This window comes from Lepisma saccharinum, chromosome 15, assembly GCF_977018435.1.
Source record: "Lepisma saccharinum chromosome 15, izLepSacc3.1, whole genome shotgun sequence".
NCBI classification, from domain to species: domain Eukaryota; kingdom Metazoa; phylum Arthropoda; class Insecta; order Zygentoma; family Lepismatidae; genus Lepisma; species Lepisma saccharinum.
In genome coordinates this window covers 57,521,035-57,541,404 of record NC_139243.1, presented here as the reverse complement: position 1 = coordinate 57,541,404, position 20,370 = coordinate 57,521,035, and the positions used below count along the sequence as shown (strand labels likewise).

Below are 20,370 nucleotides of genomic sequence, written 5' to 3'. Positions count from 1 at the left end.
ACCACTGATATTAAAAAAAACGAAACATAATCCTTTTCGTAGTCCATCTAATGAGGATCAAGACTAAAAAAAAAACATTTTCTGTTTACGACCGTTGGTTCCTGAGATATAGGTCAGTAACTGGTAGGTCAGCCATATTGGACGCCATCTTGAATTATTCAAATTGCTCAAGGTTGACAGTGTGGCATCAATCGGATCTGAAAAGTACCTAAAGTAAACTTCGAAAACAGGCAAAACATTATATTGATACATCAAATTCTGCTCTTTACTTTGGCACCCAGAGTATCTCCGGAACAGGATACTAGACACACCTGCTCGCCAGAATGGTGGGATGTATGCATATTGAACCCGTCGACATCGCACAGGTTGGATGGCGGAAGAGACGGACCAGGGACGCCAAAAAGACAAGACGGAAAGGGAAAAGAAGTCACTTGACTATACTCTGTCCTGGGCATTTGTGGAGCAAGGCCACGAACAGTGTTTCTTTCAGAAAATTTGCTCCGGAGGCATTCCAGAGAACCGGGAGGGCGTTGTGAATCTCTTCTGCGAAATACAACATATGTGCGTTTAACATTGAGAATTAGCAGTGGTGGTTCGTCAATGAACTTGACGCTGAGCGTTACAGGTGGGAAATGACGTACAGTAACAAAAATAAAGTAGGATGCGGTGACCTAAGTATACTTAGTAATTCAATGTGGAAAGACATAGATTTTTCTTTTTATTTGTCTCTGTTTCTTCTTATTAGTCCGTTGTCTAACATTTACAAATATTATCTTGTGCAATTAGCATTACAATAGTAAATAGTAAATTACAAAAGATCACCTACTTTTACATTTTATCATCCAGAACAAATTCCACAATGGTGAACCAGGAAGAATATCACAAGTACTGGGTGTCCCACTTAAAAGTGGTACGCCTAACATTCATTCTGGCGTTCACAAATAAATGGGTGGAATCAGATTAATGTAGTTGCCTACACTGAAATATCGCATTACTTGAAGTCACACGTAATTGTTGAATATTGTTGAGTTACGTTCGACAGTTTAAAAGTGATTGTTTGCGGAGATTGTTGTGCAAACGTTTGCGGAGAAATGGTGCAGTTTGCAATTGAACACCGGATAGATATTGTTGAATTTTACATAAAGACAGGGTCCATTAAAGAGAGTAAAGAAATGTTTGTGGCGAAATACGTCGGTATGAAGCCTCCCACAACCAATGCAATTCAAAAGATGTATAAAAAATGGAGGACTACAGGATCCGTTAGTAATGTTTTGAAGAAGAAGCGTCCCACAGTGAAGACCCCGGTGGTAATGGACAGAATTCGCAGTAACATATTGAGAAGCCCCAAGAAATCGATACGAAGATTATCTCAACAAGTTGGTGTATCCCACACAACATGCCATCGTGTACTAAAAGAGCTCCATTTCCGACCAATTCGTGTGACCGTAGTGCATGAATTGAAAGAACCAGACAAAGCTAAACGAGTTACTTATTGCAACTGGATGTTATCTTCGATTGCTGATGGTTACTTGGATCCTATGCTCTTCTTCATGACAGATGAAGCTTGGTTTCATCTTTCTGGTTACATCAACTCACAGAATTGTAGATTTTGGTCACAGGATAACCCACACGTCGTGCATGAGGAACCTCTTCACCCAGAGAAGATAGGCGTTTGGTGTGCAGTGTCGGAACACGCATTATCGGACCAATTTTCTTTGAAGATACTATCAACAGCGAAAGATATCTGCAGATATTTGAGTCGTTCTATGCACAGTTAACAGAAAATGAAAAAAGACACGGCGTCTTTCAACAAGATGGTGCCACTGCCCATACCTCCAACCAGAGTATGACCCGTATAAGTGAAGTGTTCCCCGAAAACAGGCTTGTCAGCAGAAACCTTTGGTCTCCGCGATCGCCGGACTTAACATCTTGTGATTTTTATTTATGGGGAGCTCTGAAAGGAAAGGTGTACGCTAATAACCCTCATACGATAGACCAACTGAAAGAGAACATCACAAACGAGATAAATAACATCTCCCCTGAAGAATTACGACGTGTTTCTCAGAACATTGTACTGCAAGCGCAGCAATGCCTGGATGCTGGTGGATGGCACTTTCAGCATTTGTTATAAACCAGACAGTTTTACACAGTAAGTGTACCTAACCTAACATAAGATGTGAAAATGTAATTTTATGATGACACATGTCTTGAAACTCTGCACTATTTACATATGAAAAAACAATTCAACTAGTATGAGAAGCAGTCAGTGAGTCGTACCACTTCTAAGTGGGACACCCGATATTAAACTCAATAGAACACATCATGCAAAGCTTAAGATGGCATGAAGAATTTACAGCAATCTTATCCCGCGAGCTTACTTCGTAGCATATAAATCTACTGCTTTCTCCAGAAAATCATCAGTTGGAATCTTAGGTCCCTCAATGCTTATTATCGTGCAATGCATTAAAGTTCCTGGTAGCATTCTACTTCTTGTCCTAGTTAGTATCCTATGCATAGCACTGAAAGACCTTTCTACGCCGGCTGTCATTACGGGAATAGTTAGAAGGACTTCACAGAGTTTCTTCAACTCGCAATATCCCACGTCAGCTTCCAAGATTTTCAACAATGGATTGTCAGCTTCAGTGTATATATATTCCATTATCAAGCATCGACTTGACAAAAAAATTGCAGGACTTGAGGACAGCAACAACGCCTTCCACCTTAAGCATGTAAAAATTAACACAAAACCTTTTGACTTTGGTGTCTTGCAAGTCTACTACTGACTGAAAGGTTTCAAATTGACTTGCGAATCTAATCGTATCAACATATTTATCGTTGAAACTGTTTTCCATTTCTTCAATTACACATTCCGCGTATTCCTTCATTCTACAGAAAGTTTTCCTAACATCTTCATCAGTAATCAGGTGTGCTTCAGATCCGATATTCTTCAGTTCGATCCCAATACTTTTTTGCAGATCACTGTTGATGTTTTCACACTGATTTGCAACATCCTGCAAATGCAATTTGGTTCAAGTAATTAAGAGGGATAACTTTAGCTAGACTCAAATGCTTCTTTTGCAAAGCGTTGCTGAGGATAGAAAGTGCACTAAGGATTTCATTCACCACATTGCAAGTAATAATGAAACTTTCATTCGAGATGGGAGAGAGGAGATAAGGCTAGTGCGGTTGCCAGTTTTATTCTGCTCCTTCTGTAAGATTGGACAAGTGTGGGCGTTTTTTATTTGCAGAGGGAATATAAAGGCAAAAATATTCGCCACACAAAGTAATGTGGTCCGATGCGAGGGAAACAACGGTAGCAGAAAAGTTTTACACTTTGGTTTTGTTGTACAATTTTGTCCGCGGGGGCGGTAGGTTCCCTCCGTGGGGTGCTCCGCACCCCCGGAATGGTGCATGAAAGAAACACTGGCCGCGAATAACGACAGAGAAGGGGAGAAAGCGTGTGGACGAAGAGAAGTAGTACACCCTGCTGCGAATGGCTGAGAACTGCAGTCACTGTCCCCCCTCTCACGTGTTCATCGGTCGAGCCCTCAGGAGTCACCATTTCTCTACTTGCGCAGAGGACTTGTTTTCGTTCGCTTGCTGCGCAGGCTACTGGGACATAGTATACGAATGACAATAGAACACAAACACCGTAGTGAAAACTATAGTCGCTGAAACGTTGAACATCGAAGCGCAGCTCCTTACAGTACATACATCATGATCATCATTCATCAGTTAAAAGTAGATGCATTCGTGAAAAGGCTGTCTCAAGATGAGGGTTTTCACAGTGAGTGACGATTATCATTATCTCGAACCAGTGGCTGCGAATGGGTTCCAAATCCGAGGGGCAAGATGCGATAACTGTGCAGGGGAGACAGTATATTTCCCTTTGTATATAAGGTTTAGCATAGTGCGGTGGCAAAAGTGACAAAAATGGAGAGAGCAACTGTCCCCCTCGCCCCCCTAATCGCCGCAACTGTATCTAACCAATGTTCGGGGTGTAAAGGCTGACCTTCCACCTAGTACACGCAATTGTCAACCTCACTTCCACTAGTACAACCTGGACTGCATTTTGCAGACTAACAAGGCTCTGGCGACTGCCCCTATGGCAAGTATAATTCTGTGTGTTGTTCTGTTTTTTATCCTTATGTGTGCTGAGTGCCTCTTTAGAGACTCTGCTTTTAATGGAAGTAAGAATATCTTCATATTTTAGTGACACGACATAATTATGTTTCTTTCATTTATGGTAAGGGGGCTGGACCTCGTAATTTGACGGGTGCAAAATAGCCTAAGTGCTGACGAACCCAAAATTTTAAATTCAAATTCAAATTCTAACCAACGTTCAAGATGCGATACCTGTTCTCGACGTTCCGGACATTCCATAGTGATAATGTCCGATAGCTCCTTACTTAAATGCGCCACTGCTTTATGGAATTTAACGACAACGGTTTCACTTTCCTCGCGGTTGATCTCCGTGGCGGAGTAGTTAGACCAGCGCGCTACGATGCCAGGGGTCGTCGGTTCAAATCTCGGTCTGGGCGTGGGTGTTCTTTGTGAGTGTTCCTTCATCAATTACATCATTATCATCACTTATCCTCAACATCGCTATTAGTCAAAAGTGGTAGCAAAGACTCGTAAAATAACATAGCTGAACCAATCACAATGAATTTCCTTTTGTAGTAGGAAGAGACAATGGAGTTAGTTAATACTATAGGAACTGTCCATACATCACATCCTGTAAATGTAGTCAGTGTGTCTGGGAGACAGAGGCAGTTCGTTCAGTAATTTTCTTCTTCATTTCTTAATGCAGCAACTTGAAAAATGAAAGCACTTATTTGCCAGATTAGATACAGTGGCTGCTATGGAGATTATCTAATGTGCAAGAAAAATTATCTTAGTTAAAAGATATACACTTGTGACATTACGATGAGAGTGGAATCATTTCATCTACTCTTGCAGCGGATTCTACTTTCTGATTCAGGGCAATGTTAACAAACAGGTAAGCAATTAGAAATATATGTTTGAAAAAGTCATTCCTGTTATATGGATAGGTACGGATAGTAACCATGATTTTCTTTAGAACAATGGAGATATCTTGTTATGTTTTCTGATATATATGACGGAATGGACAGTTTACCTGTTTGTTAAGAATCGAATGAGGGGAACGGGTAAATTGGAAAACTCTCTTGCTGACGCTGAAGTGGTGGAATTTCTGCAAGAGCTAACTCAGGAAGCAGCACTTGACATAAAATCATGTCTCCTTGGTTTGTTCCGTGTCATGTTTAGAAGCACTCATGATTAAATCAAGTTGTGAATTTCGAATTTCCGCTGCGTCTGTGTTATAGTTGTTTTACCTTCAAATTACGATGATCTGGAATAGTTTTGTAGCGAATAAAATTTTCGATTGAAATATTGTAGAGAACACTGCACTGGAAGAAATAGAGAGTCAGTGCTATTGGATCGCTATCGTCCAATGCCTGGAACTCACTAATTTTCACTGTAGGGTTGTGAATCATTGTCAAAGAATTATAAATTAAGATACAAACATACAGAGTGTCTCAAAATCTTGTTTGCACTCTTTGAACACTAATAACAGCACGTATGAACTTCCTTGATGTCATATACTTTACCCAGAGTAGTTCAACAGTGGGCTAACAGTCAATGAACTTCTGCGTCTACTGCTTTGCGAGCGAAGTAGAGGCGGACTGGGTATACTGGAACAAATATAGTTAGAATTGTAAATAGAGATACGAAATCATTTTTAATGCTACTGCATTAAATCGTATGGGCAGATATTTCAAACGTTATTGGCCCTTCACTCAAAGGCTGCTCAGGAAAAATCTCGAAAGTTTGAAATGGAAACGAGTGTTGAGTGTAGCATCCCGTTTTATGCGCCTATTAATTTCATACAACTTTTGTAGGACAAAAAATATTGGCTTCAGTAAACCTCTGTGAATAAGCGCCACACAACCTATTGTACTTGTTAATTTGTGTTACAGGCTAATATTACAGAAAAAGTCAACTTTAAACTTCACTGTTTCAATATGTACGAATGAACCCCGTAGATAACATTTTAAACTCTTGTTGCTCCTCCGTTCAAAGAAGTTCATACGTGCAACGTCTATTATTTAAATGAAAGAAAATCTTGTATGCGGAATGTAGTTTGGTTTTGGTAACTGGGTATTAATAGTTAACGAGAAACCTGAGTACGGAACTTCCTTATAAATTAAGATAATGAAGGAAGCATGTTATTGCGTTTATTTTAGAGTCAAATTAGTTGTCCGACTCTGCTTTCACAATTGCATAAAATGTACAGGAAACATTCTAACAAAGATGTTTATTAGAGAGAATAATTGTTGCTTATGTAACGGAAAGTAATTTTCTATGTCAGAAAGTTAATTTTCTAAGAGCTGGTTGAACTTAATAGAATTGGTTGAACTTAATCTAGTTTCACTAGACTACCGTTCCAATTAAAATGTTCAAGGAGTAACGTTCAGAATCAAATTTCAGAATCTATTCTGTCTTATCCTATACAAGATACACGTAACATTCAGGCCAATTTATACTGACCAAATTACTAACAACCTGGCAAAAATAAAAATAAAAATCTCCGTTATACTTTTTGCAATAAACACCTAAAAACAGTTCATATAGTTTTAAAAATTGGCCAATTATTAAATTTAAAAGTAGATACCTGCTACTGTTATTTAGGCGATTTTAAAATACTGTGGATATTTATGTAAGAAAGTAGTTTTGATAATTGTATTGTATTGTAATTTGTAATTTGTACATACAACAACTAGAAAGAGTTTCCAGGTTCCGTACAATATTCACACATTATTTTTTCCTTCTTAAATTCGTTACATGATACTCATATCTTAAATATTCTCTGCTTAAAGTAACAAAACGTTCTTCACTGACAAACTAACTAACTCTGTAGCCTTAATAGGGCCTCCCCGATGGCGCAGTTGTAGCGTCCTCGCCTTGTAATGAAGGGGTCCAGGGTTCGATACCCGGTGGAGGCACATAGTGGTTCGGATCCCACTTTAAACTGTAGGTCCAGTCCCGATTAGCCTTACTGTGCATAAAGTGGACTTAAAACACCAACTCAATTCAATCCAATCTCTAGCCTTGTTACGTGCCAGTTCCGATGACACAATGAAAATGTTTCCCGAAAGCGACGAGAGATGGCAGCATGCCATATAAAGAGGAGCAGAGCTAATTGTAAAAACTTGGACAGGAGAAGAGTGATTATATATATTATAATAAATGAGAAATATATAAAGAAAGAGTCTAAAATTTATAGAAGGAGTAAATAAAATGTTGTATATAGCAAATTAAAATAATTAAGAATATGCTCGCATATGAAACATTTAGGAAAGTCATTAAGTGAACAGAGGAATTCAGAAATGTATCTTTCTATCTCTTTTTGGTTCTATGGCGAGGAGAACGTCGCCATGTTTTGGTTGTTTGTCCCCGGTGGCGCTGTGTCAAATTAGACGCCCCGAAGCACTTTACGGTTGCGCTCTTTATTAGTCGCACTGGGCCATCGGCAGCGCTTGTTATTAGCAATCCTGGTTATTCCCTTTTGGTCGTTACATAGGAGGTGGCGCTATTGTCAGTTTAGTCGACCCTACTCTTTCCATAAGTATAGCTTGTATTGTTTGCGGGGGGGAAAGCGAGCGCATATATAGAATAAATAAGATTACTCTTTAAAAAGAAAGACAATAAATTAGAAAAAAGGAAAAGAAGAAGAAGCCTTTTCCTAAAATATACAAAAGAATAGAAGAAGAAGCCTTTTCCATAATCAAAGAAGAAGAAGCTTACCTATTACCATAGATGAGATTGATGAAGGAAGAAGAAGCCTTTTACCAAAAATAGACGGAAGAAAAAGAAGAAGAAGATGTATGCCAAATTAGAAGGAAGAATAGAAGAAGAAGAAGCCTTTTACCAAAAAATTGTGAGAAGAAAAGAAGAAGAAGATTCCCTTTCTATTATACATATCTTTATTATATATTTCAATGTATATACAAGTTTCGATATATATATATATTTTCTCTGTATTTTGTATAGTTCTCAGAATATAGATCCGCATTTAACTATATCCTCTTGGCTATAAAACTCTTTCTTATTTGGAATACTCGAACAAAGAACCTATTCCCCTGAGATTAAGATATCTGTAGCCGTTGTAAATAACATATAAGTACGTACCCACAAGGGGCGATTAAAGTCATTCTTCCGCAGTGACAGGTGCCTCTCTATGAAGGCCACATTCCTGTCATTAAATAACAAGGACTCACCTGTACGTTGGCTACTACTTTCATTGATGATCATGAATAATTGCTTGTACTCTAAGGAGCTGTATAGTTGTATCCCAGTTTTTAGTACGGCATTTTGTGTTATATTGCCATTCGTATACTCTGTCCAAGGAATCTGTGGGGTAAGCGAACGAAAGCAAATCCTGTCCGCAAGTAGTGACTGAGAGGGTTCCACCAATGAACGCGTTAGAGCTGAAGTGACTGCACGGAAGAGGGCAACAGCTCTCCGCCACCACGTTTGCAGCAGCTCGTACTGATTTTCTTCGCCCAATCGTTCACTCCTCTTCTCTACCCTTACGCCCGGCTTTGCTCCACAGACTTCTTGGGACCTGTTACATACTTTAGGTACTGCCGTAGGTAAATGTATCAATGTGAGTTGTGATATCCAAGAGACATGTAAAAGGGTAAAGGCATATGGGGTCACATATTCTTGATCTCGGCTATAGTTGGGATGATGGGATCAACATCACGCCCGGCCAACTTTACCCCCCCCCCTCTCCCTAGGGTTGCCCCCAGGTACTCATTGATTAGAGGCTGAGTGAGGCCCAGAGTCGCTGTATGCGGAAACAATGCAGCAAACGTTCCGACCCTAGATCACCCACCCGGTGAATCGAACGTGGCTTTCTGTCGACAGTTCAGTCATTATTTTGCCTCGTCATTGGATGTAGCAGTAATACGAAATATAACTCTTCTTATTTACCAGATTAGATATTGTGGCTGCTATGGAGATTATCTAATCTGCAATAAAAAAATATCTTAGCTAAAGATATGCACGTGTAACCTTACGTGCCAAGTGAAACCATTTCATCCACTTCTATAACGGACTCTACTTTCTGATTCAGGGAAATGTTAACAATCAGTTGAGAAATTAGGAATAGTATATGTATTTGAAAAAGTCATTACTGTTAAATGAGTAGATACAAAATAACAATATTATTTTTATGAGCAATATCGTTATCAAAATCATGTTCTCTATCATGTAAGAGTTACATCTTCGTTAAGAATCGAATAAAGAGAACACGTAAATTGACCGATTCGGTTGCTGACGATGAAGTGAAAGAATTTCCACGAATGGTAACTCTGGGAACTCCACATAAAATCGTTCATTTGGAATAGTTTTGTTAATAATTTTAAACGTATTGTTCCTACTTGTGCTCTTGCTAATTCACTGTCTGTATAAATTTATTTCTAATGTATTACTTTTCATCTAGATAATTTTAGCAGTCTCTTTCATTTTTTGTAAAATGAAAGCACATCAATGGTTTTTAATTTTTCTATTACGATTGTAATGTCTTGAGTTAAATATTCCATTTGGCTGCAATAAATGGACAGTCAGGTTAGTGTAGATGAGTCGCTCTTGCCCCGTGTCAGGAACTCACTGATTTTACCTGTACTAGGTAGAGCTATTGTAGGGTTGTGAAATACTGTCAAAGAGGCAGGCATAAGTTAGGAGACCGTTATGTAAACACTTATAGTACATGTAACTGATCAATAGGTAATGATGTGTTGCTCGGACCATTAACCACTGTACATGGTTTTTATAAACATGCTAGTTGTGCCTTCCTCTTCAGGGCAGGGTATTGTGGTATGTTGTCACATGAAGGTAGTAAAGGTCTGCAATAATGTTGCCGTAACTGGAAGAAATACCCGCCTATTCCCGTCCTAAGCAGCTGTTGCCTTGAACTTACCCGACTCGCCCATCTGAAGAGAAAGTTTTCCAGCTTCCATCAACAACGGACAGACAGTGAATGACCGTCGATGTCTACAGCACTGCAAACACAAGCTTCGGATGCAGGGGAGGACACGGCATACTGGAACAAATATTGCCAAAAATGATTTTGGTTGATTTGGTGTTTTCTAAATCCACTTTATGCACAGTAAGGATAATCGGGACTGGACCTACAGTTCAAAGTGGGATCCATAGTCAAAAATGAAAATAGAATGTTCGAATTTTGTATATCAATGCATGAGAAAGCATGGATTGAGAACGAAGATTGTATTTCAGACGTTAACGATCCCTTACTTATAGGCTGCGAAGTATGAATCTTAAAATTTTTTGAATGAGAACATCTGTCTGGTGACATAGTGTTTGATGGGTCTATTCATTACAAACTACTTTTGTAGAAAATATGCATTGGTTTGGACCATTGTTTGTGATTAGCCTTAAAAAAAAGCTGTTGTACTTAATCATACGCGTAACATGCTAACATCATGGAAACATTAAACTGAGTGCATAAACACTGAACGTCGCTACACCGCCCCCAATTCCAACTGGCGACTGGGAAGCAACGAATCAGCGATCAGCTGAATTCTCTTCGACTGACATCGGGAATTTTCGAGTCCCAAGGCACCAAAAGTTCCTGGCAGAAGGAAACAAATGAGCATCGGATAAACAGAATGTTGCCAAACGTATTGTATCAGCGCCGTTACTGCTTTTCGCTCTGAATTACACAGTGTGATGACAATGAATTGAAATAAAAACGCCAATAAGCAGAGAACAATGCCTGCTTCGAATTACATAGTTTCATTCCTTAAAACAACACTGGGTGTAAAATAAGAAAAGTAAAGAAAATAGCGGTGGACAATTTGCCTACCATTATCTTTGCCGTTGACAGTACAATAGTATACAAAGCACGGAAAACACTACAAACCAGCCAATAAAAGCACCTGACAAAGACAGATGTACGCTTGGTAATGTGGTAACGGGAGAGCGATGTTGCCCCTACAGCTCTCAATTCGCAACTGCGAATGTTGACACTCATGTAGGAACATATCCCCGAAGACGATTGGTGGACAGATGGAGCTATGTAGGGCAACCGCCAGTCGGACCTGCGATCAGTACAATATGCAGGTGATGTTTAACACATCTGTTCCCCCCCACCGACTCTCACCCCACCCACACCCCCGTCCAATGGAACTTCATAAATCTAAAAACGTAAATCCTTATTTTTTAAATTATTTTTTACCAATATGATTAATTGAAATATAAAAGTGCCAAGTACAGCGCCTTGAATAACGTAGTGTGGAAAACGACCCAAGAAACTGGTTCCCCGAGACGATGACAAGTAGATGGCAGTGCGATCGACCCCGGTGCTAATTTTGTTAAGAAAGTAATGCGGCTTAGTTAGTTTTTGGAATATATTGTGTAGATTTGTTTCTCTAGAAAGGCGGTAAGTGAATTGATGGAAACAGTTATATTTGTGGAGTGATTTCCAGTCACGAAATGGCATTAATTTACACAGAAAAGTAACACAAATACGTTTCATGCGCAACGCAACACGAGCATCAACATATCGCATGTGAGGCTGGACGTCAAACGTTGGATTGTGTACACCAGTGGCGTACGCAGGATTTTATCAAGGGGGGGGGGTTATTTCTAAAACTTTCTCCAAATTCACATTACCATTGTTTTATTATACTTTAATTAAATAATAATAATCACAATTAATTAATAATACTTATAATTAATTAATTAGCTGAATTACTACTAATAATACTACTAATACCACTACTACTATTAAGTACTAGAGATCTACATAAATATAGTATTTACGAAAGCAATAGAACAATATCACTTTCTAGTCATTCGATTTCCATCAAATTCTGGGAGCATTTTTTTTCTTTGTTACGAAATAATTGTCTGGTCAACGAGGTGAGACATTTTAAGTGTGAAGAAAATCCATAAAAACAAGAAAATATATTAAATTAAATTAAAATAATCAAAGTATGAAACTCATCCAAGGAACTGTGGTGGTCTGGTCGGTAGAGCGTCTGACAACCACGCGGGAGATCCGGGTTCGATTCCCGGAATTGGTTGGAATTTTTCCGGCTTCTTACCCGCATAAATGTCCCCGATAATTTACATCTGGATTGTCTCTCTGTTCTTGCCAACAAAACATTTTACAATAGTTAAGCTTATTGTCGTTTGAATAATTGTCTAGTCAACAAGGTGAGACATTTTAAAGAGAGACATTCAAACATGCTGCGGTAAACAATGGGAAGGCGGACTGGTGACTGTTCTTGTCCGCCTAGCCTTTGTCTATACATTAGTCACTTACAACGAACCAAGAACTTTCTTTCTCATTGTTCACACAAAAAAATACATGTTCATTGAACACTGGCGTACGTACAGGGGTGACTGATGGGGTTACAGCCCCTACCGAAATTGAAAATATCAGAATTTTCAAATAAAAATCCGTTAAGAATTTTAAACAATCAAAATGTGTAAATGCGAAACCTCTTTTAAAGTGAGTCCCGATTACCATTTTTGTCTTCGAATACAATTTTAATAGACCGAAAAGCTCGAAAAATAAGAGATATTTTATTATGCATCCTGCCCTCCAAAACGAAGGAATGTGCTATCCACATTTACTATTCCAGCCCATCCCGAAAAAAAAAATCCTGCGTACGCCAGTGCATTGAACATTGTTCCAACTGAGATACAAAACAAGTTTTCTCTTTTAAATCATAGTTGCCCTCATATTTTGGTGGCCGTGGTGGCTCAGTCGGTAACGCGTCTGACTACCATGCTAAAGGTCCCGGGTTCGATCTCCGGCCGGTTCAAATCCGGGAACTTTTCTAACGATGGAAGCGGCCCCGGCGCCCACCCAGCGTCGGATGACATGGGTACCTGGGGGAAACCCTGGGGGGTAAAGACGGTCAGGGGCGTGATGCTAATCACATCACCCCCACTCACGACCGGATCAAGAAAGTGTGGGGCGTTACCCCCACACCCCCTATACGCCTTCATGGCGTTGTGCTAAGCACAGGGGAGCACTTTACCTTTACCTATTTTTACCTCATATTTTATTTTCAAGAATACTTGTTAATTTTCAAGGCTTTCTCTCTGAAAGACGCATGTGTTTGGAATGGTGTGCTTTTCTCCGTGCTGCATGGAAATAATAATTCAAATTATTATTATTATTATTATTATTATTAGTAGTAGTAGTAGTAATAGTATTGTCCTAGATCTTTGACTGTGGTAAGTTAGTCATTTAATTATTTTTTTTTCCACAGCATTTTTCATAACATTTCACAAGCTCAAGGGGGGGGGTTTAAACCCCGTAACCCCCACTTGCGTACGCCACTGGTGTGCACAAGTTATTTTTGTATACTAATAAAATTGAAATAGTGTCATGAAGGAGAAAAAATGTTTCGTGGCGTACATATTATGAAGTCATTTTCCCGAAATGCAGATATTCGAAAGAATTTAATTTCATATTCCATGGAGTTCAAATAGCCACCTTGGCTTGGTTTTTGGTTTGATTTGGTGTTTTAAGTCCACTTTATGCACAGTAAGGCTAATCGGGACTGGACCTACAGTTTAAAGTGGGATCCGAACCACTATGTGCCTCCACCGGGTATCGAACCCGGGACACCTTGATTACAAGGCGATGACGCTACCACTGCGCCATCGGGGAGGCCCGATGTACCTTGTCATCTCTATCAACAAATTGCTTTACATTCGTGTCGATTGGTAAGTAGAACTTTGGTGTTAAGGACTGTGCATTTTTACTCGTGACTTGGCTGTAAAATGTCTACCTTGTACTTGATGAAAATAAACCGCAAATTAATTAAATTAATTAATAATAAAATTAATTAATTAATTAATTAAAATAAACGAGTATTGTCTGTGTGAATTTCCATAAAAATAATATTTGTGACAATGACAATATTAATGAACCTTTCAGGATAATTAATGCATACACAATACTAATTCTCGCAGCAATTGTCATGTTACGTGTTACAATCCATACCTACGTTTTCTTCCGTATTGTTAATAAAAAACTCAAGGACAGGTCGTGATCGACGGTTCATAATATTCTTTAATATTTTCGCGACTACTGTACCAAATATCATAACAATTTTCTGATACAAATAAATGTTACAAGGAAAAGAATCAGACGTTGCAGCAAAAACCCCATTTACTTCCATTATAAGCAGTCGAACACCAAGCACCGGGGTCAACACCAGCGCCTCTAGCGGATCATTTTCGAGTGGAACCAGCGAGAGACGGCAGAACCATGCCGTTTTCCACACTACGTTATTCTAGGCGCTGTAGTGCAAAGATACATTAAAAAGTGTTCAAAATGTAATTACCCAAACAGGGATCGAAGGCGAAGCCTTCTCCACCATACGACATTGCCTTAACCACTCAGCTATTGGCCAACCTTTCTTATCTTTATCTTTTGCAGCCTCCGTTGGTTTAGCACAATAATGCTTACACTTTCATTTAAACTGGAAGGGGTCTCGAAATATTCATGTCTCAAGCACATGGCTTTCAACGCCGAATCAAAATGATAGCCTTTATTAAGAAATGTGAATCGCCTGCTCTCTTATTGCCAAAGGACTACCGACACACTGTACCGTCTGCCAGAGGAAGCAATGTGAATGTCACGAATAAACTGTGAATATTCGATCGTGCACAGACGCGAGTCGTTAGTGTATGACATCAGTTCACATCAGTTTGAAGCATGTGTGTCCCGTCCAGAAAATGACCATGAAGGGATGTCTGCGTTGGTCCAGCATGCCCTACGAATGGTCCCGATAGGTTGCAGATCGGTTGAGTGGATTGGTTTCCTTCGAGCGAATCATACCTGGCCGTGCAGATCTACCGGGAAAAGCAGTCACTATGAGCGGGTAACGCCAGGGAGAGAGACAAACAGAACAAGTCTAAAATCTTGGCTTATAAAAAACAGAGGTTAAAAATGAAAGGAATTAGTAACGAATGCATCTGCTTCAATCAATATTTTGCTTCGACATTGAATAATGTAGCAACCGCTAAATTTAAATTGGCCAGATTACATATTGTAGTTGATATGGACACTATCTAATCTGTAAGAGAAATTTTCATAGCTAAAGATATACACAAGTAATCTTACGAGACAAGTGGAAGCATTTTGTTAACTCTTGAAGCGGATTCGATTTTCTGATTCAGAGCAATGATAACAAATAAGTAAGAAATGTATCTTGTATTTCAGTTTCGTCTTTGCTAGGAATCGAATGAGAGATGAAGTAAATGTCACGAATTTCTTGCTGACGCTGAAGTGACGGAATTTCCGCGAATGGTCACTCAGGGCACTGGATTTGACATAAAAATGAGGTATGAATGCGTGTTTGTGTGTTAAGTTTAGAGCGAATCATGATATAATTCAATTTGTGAATTTCTAATTTTCATAACAATTTCGGTGATTTATTTTCTTTCATTTCTAGCTGTGATGATGATGTGATGATGTGATGGGGATGATTTTATCAAGAATTCAAATTGTCGAACCAAATTGTTTCCGAGTGCACTGTGCTGGAAGGAATAAAGAGTCAGTGATAGTGATCTCTCTTGCCCAATGTCAGGTAAAAAATATGTTTGACTATACGGTAGTTGGATTGTAGGTGTTCTGAAATATTGTTAAAGGATAAAGATAGATACCTTTCGGAAATACATTCCTTACAAAACCTGTAGTAAGTGAGCAAGCAGGGTTGGGAAAAAGGTTTACATAGTATTTATAAAATTTTATTTTAATCTCTGACATTATAAAATAAATAATCAAGTGAAAAACGCTTTAATGGATGGGTTGGTCCTCTTATATGAACGAGAGAATATAAATATTTAGAGATCCTTGTTTGGAAGCCTGATGGTAGGAGACCCGTAGAAAGGCCAAGTCGAAGGTATAAAGACGCTGTTGAGATGGATCTGAAGGAAATAGAGAAGAAAAGTCTAAATACATTGTAGAAATGACGACTTTGGAGAGAAAGAGGAGGTTAACGAGTTTGCTGAGTGTTGGATTGTTAGTTAGTGAAAATGGAAAGAAATTTTAGACATTTTCTCACCTGACTATGTGGGATTTAGCTGGGATATCAAGGATTTCCCTCCTCTGGACCCAGATTTCCTTGGCAAGAAGGATAAATTTCCATCCCTAACTAGGATGATTTCAACCTTCCCTCCCACGTCAATGTAATTGTCAAATTTGGAACAAAAAATATTTCCCCAGTGTAAACGTGTTCATGACGTAAGTATAATACCGTTTCTTCATGTCATATGTACAGTCACAAAAAATAAAGATCATAACCTTGAATTTTGTTTCGCCTAATTTTGCCTGGATATTGCAGTTAGCTTCAGGAATTAATTTTTCCAATTCCTTGAATCAAGCTACGTGGCGTAGTTAGGCAAGCAATATGAATAGTTCTTGCCAACCTTGTTACTTTCAGAATTTGGACAGCACGAGAGGGTGATGAAGATGATCAACAAGAAGTTTAGATGTTCATCAACTGCGAAGTCAGATTTAGGCCTACATTATGAACAACACATAAGGGTTGAGGTAATAACATTTATATATCTTGAATGTTTTCTCTCTAATTTGAATTGTTAAGTCCACATTATGAACATATAAGCTAGTCAGGACAAGACCCAAAGTTTAAAGTGAGATCCGAACTACTGGTCAATTTGCCTCAATAGGGTATTGAACCAGATTCCCCTTCATTACAAGGCGAAAATGTTTTACTAAGCCATCTGCATGACCTTGTATGTTTACTGTCAAACAACATCCATATACGAGTACAATCGCGTTGCCGTTTAATCTAAAATAAACCTTGCTTGCTCGTGCTACTCAATGAAAGGTTATAAAAATTGAAGACTGGTCGTTTCACTCAAAAATGACATCTTGATTGTTGGAAGAGAAACACTTTCTTGTTATTTGCTCTGTCAAAACCACTTCCTTTTCTCCATTCCCTTCTTCTGGATAATGGTTTCCTCTACTACCAGTTCTTGGACATTTTCTGCATCGGAACTTGTTTCCATCTTGCAACCTTACATTCTTTTCTGCTGGTATACATTTTGAAGCCAGTAATATCTTATGACTGAGTTCTTATATATTTTTAAGGCCGCCACGAATTTACCAGTTCAATTCAGTGCCAAAATGCACGTACTGTTGACTTCCTGGCTTTAGTTGAAATCCTACGCAATTCTCAGTTTCTATGTCAAAGGTCGACCACTCACATGTTGGTATTGTAAGTTCCAATAACACGAAGTCATCTTCACTTCTGCATGAACGTGACTCTTCGACTGAAACCCATGTCATAATAAAGCAACAGGTACCGCGGTGGCTCAGTCGGTAACGCGTCTGACTACCATGCTCAAGGTCCCGGGTTCGATCCCCGGCCGGATCAAATCCGGGAACTTTTCTAAGGTTGGAAGCGGCCCCGGCGCCCACCCAGCGTCGAATAACATGGGTACCTGGGGGAAACCCTGGGGGTAAAGGCGGTCAGGGGCGTGATGCTGATCACATCACCCCCACTCATGACCGGATCAAGAAAGTGTGGGGCATTACCCCCACAACCCCTATACGCCTTCATGCCGTGGTGCTATGCACAGGGGAGCACTTTACCTTTTTTACCGACTTATTGCTTATATATTTGCTAACACACAAAGCTTTATCCTGCTTTTGACAGTACCAAGCAAATTGTTTATCCTCAAAGCAACACTGGTAAGGCACCTATTAAAATATAAGGTTTATATCTATTTCCTCACTATTGAGTAGCCAATGTCAAGATGAGGATGTGGTTTACCAATTAGTGTTAGATCTAATGGTTGACAACCCTAATTTTACATTTGTAGAGAAACCTAGGCATAGTAAAACTATTCCTCTTTATGATTGTGCTCTACTTTATTTATTATCAGTTAATTTCATCCCAAATACATATCCCCTTTTTCTATGGATTTAGTCTCAGTTTACTCATATTATGAAGATTTTTTTTGTGGATTTTTTGGCGTTCGACGACGTTCAAGTCCAATTTTCACCGCAACTCAGTTTTTTCAACCTCATCCTTTGTACGAATACTACGATCTTACTTGATATAACTTAACCTATTCACTTTTTTACGAAGTTTTACGGACTAAGTTAACCTGCAAGGGTTGTTCTGATTACGTCCTCTTTTTTCTTACTTGATATAACTTAACCAATTCACTTTTTTTACGATCTTTCACGAGTTAGATAACATACAGAGTAGTATGAAACGGTATGAGCTGGAAGCATACTTTGACCTACTTTTAATTTTACGACCTTTTACGTAACCTACAGGGAGACAAAAAATGCACACTAGAGGCTCTGGCAACAGTTTTTAGGTTATTTTTTACCTCTTGCAAATTTTCACCATGTTTTTTCTTACGCTGACCGCGTCATTTGACCTACTTTTTATTTTTACGATCTTTTACGTGATAAACTAACCTACGTACGCATGTCCTTGCTGATTCGAAGAAAACAAGACTTTTTAACCAAAAGTGTAATCGTTTTCGAGATACGTCCACTTCCGGTCGCCATTTTGAATTTCGGAAGTCCGGGAGGACTTCGAGACGATGCTAACGCAAAAAAAAATAAAAAAATTGAGCTCTCTGCTCGGAAGTTACGAGCAATGAAAAATAAATTGGCAATTGGTGTTTGGGCCAAACATCCCTCCCTCTTGAACTTAGGACCACCAAGCTTGGTATACTTACTCTACATCACCGAAATCAACATGGGGAGATTTTTCGATTTAATTTTGCCCTATCTATCACCGTTTTCGAGATATTCGCAATTTTAGGTTTTCTAACACTGGACTTTGAAAACTTTCAGAGGGGGCAAAATTTGACCTATGCCAAATTTGGTAGGGGAGGACAGATGATGCTAACGCAAAAAGAACCCATGTCTCTACGATTGTCCTTTCGAAAGTTACGAGCAATCGAACAAAAATAAATTATGGCAGTTGGCCTACGCTTGACCTCAGGTCAGGACCACCAAATTTCGTACACGTAATCTACATAGTCGAGAACGACAGTGGCGTCTGCGGGGGGATTTTTAGAGTTATTTTCGCGATATATCTTACCGTTTTCGAGATACGTCCACTTCCGGTCGCCATTTTTTTAAAGATTTTATAATTTTTTAAAAAATCAAAAGGTTCGAATTTTGATAGTCGACGACAGAGCCACCTATGAGTAAAACGTTGAAACTCTCGGATGTTGGAATTTTTTCTGTCACCTTTTTTCAGTACGTCAACATTTTTTTCTTTTTTTCTTAGTGAATGGGTTAGGTGACTTTCAACGACGAAGGCTTTCTAGCAACACGAACTTAGCTTATGCCGACGTATTTCACTAAAATATGTCTTTAACTATTGTCATTTAGGAACCACTATCTCCTTTTGGTAAATTTGGTTATGGCCAATTTGAAAATTGAGCCAAAAATAACAATAAGCATCTCCATCCACGTATCACTCTACAGAATGATGGGGATCAGAACCAGTCACTTCCACAATTAATCAATGGGTGATGTAACTTATTCATCCTTCATCCTCAATGATGAGAGCACTCGTCATCTCGTCATTAACATGACGAGTTAAAAGCTTGGCAGTGCGAGAGGCACAACTAAAACTAAACAGCTTAACAATTAGAAAAGACAATGCTCATTCATTGGGTTTTATGAACCTTCGAACCTGAATCATGGCTGGGTTAGGATAACTACCTGTCTATCTGAAGAGTGATGATAAATTCGAAGAATAAAATAAACTAAGTCCTCTCGTTGCAGGTTGACCAGGACTCGCCTCACTTTCCCTCAGCTTCTTTCTCTAAGCTCCTCTCCCTCCTCAATCCAAATCAAAAGTCAGTCACTTCTCAGTCTGTCTCACCTCTATATCACCCAGGCCATGGAGACCTTCCTCCATGCCGAATCGTGATTTTTACTACCTCTATTGCAAACAGCTGACTCCATAGGCTGATGGAACTCCCTGAATACATCAGGAAGTTTGCATAGCACAACACTGTGCATTATTTACATATCACAGAGGTTGAGACAACTGAGATAAACAAGTGCCCTGGTCAACATGAAGCATCAGAGAGGCTTGAAATAAAATATAATCTTATGGATTGATACGAATTACACGTGTACGACCTGTTCACATAGCTCTTCCCTACAACTCGAAACTTGACGATAAAACTTCAATTAACCAGGAAATGTTACTCAATCAAAAGCTAAGTAAGGAATATCATAAATACAACAATTGAGCTGCCAGTAGCGTTATCATCACTAAATAC

General features: G+C 39.1%; 1 protein-coding gene across 1 annotated transcript; it reads left to right on the top strand.

Annotated features, from left to right (window-relative positions):
- The first annotated feature begins 1,229 nt into the window (after positions 1–1,229).
- Positions 1,230–1,778, top strand: LOC145999267 (uncharacterized). The gene has a single exon (XM_083136204.1). It carries the CDS (start codon positions 1,230–1,232, stop codon positions 1,776–1,778), a length of 549 nt encoding a protein of 182 aa, XP_082992330.1.
- Positions 1,779–20,370: the final 18,592 nt, after the last annotated feature.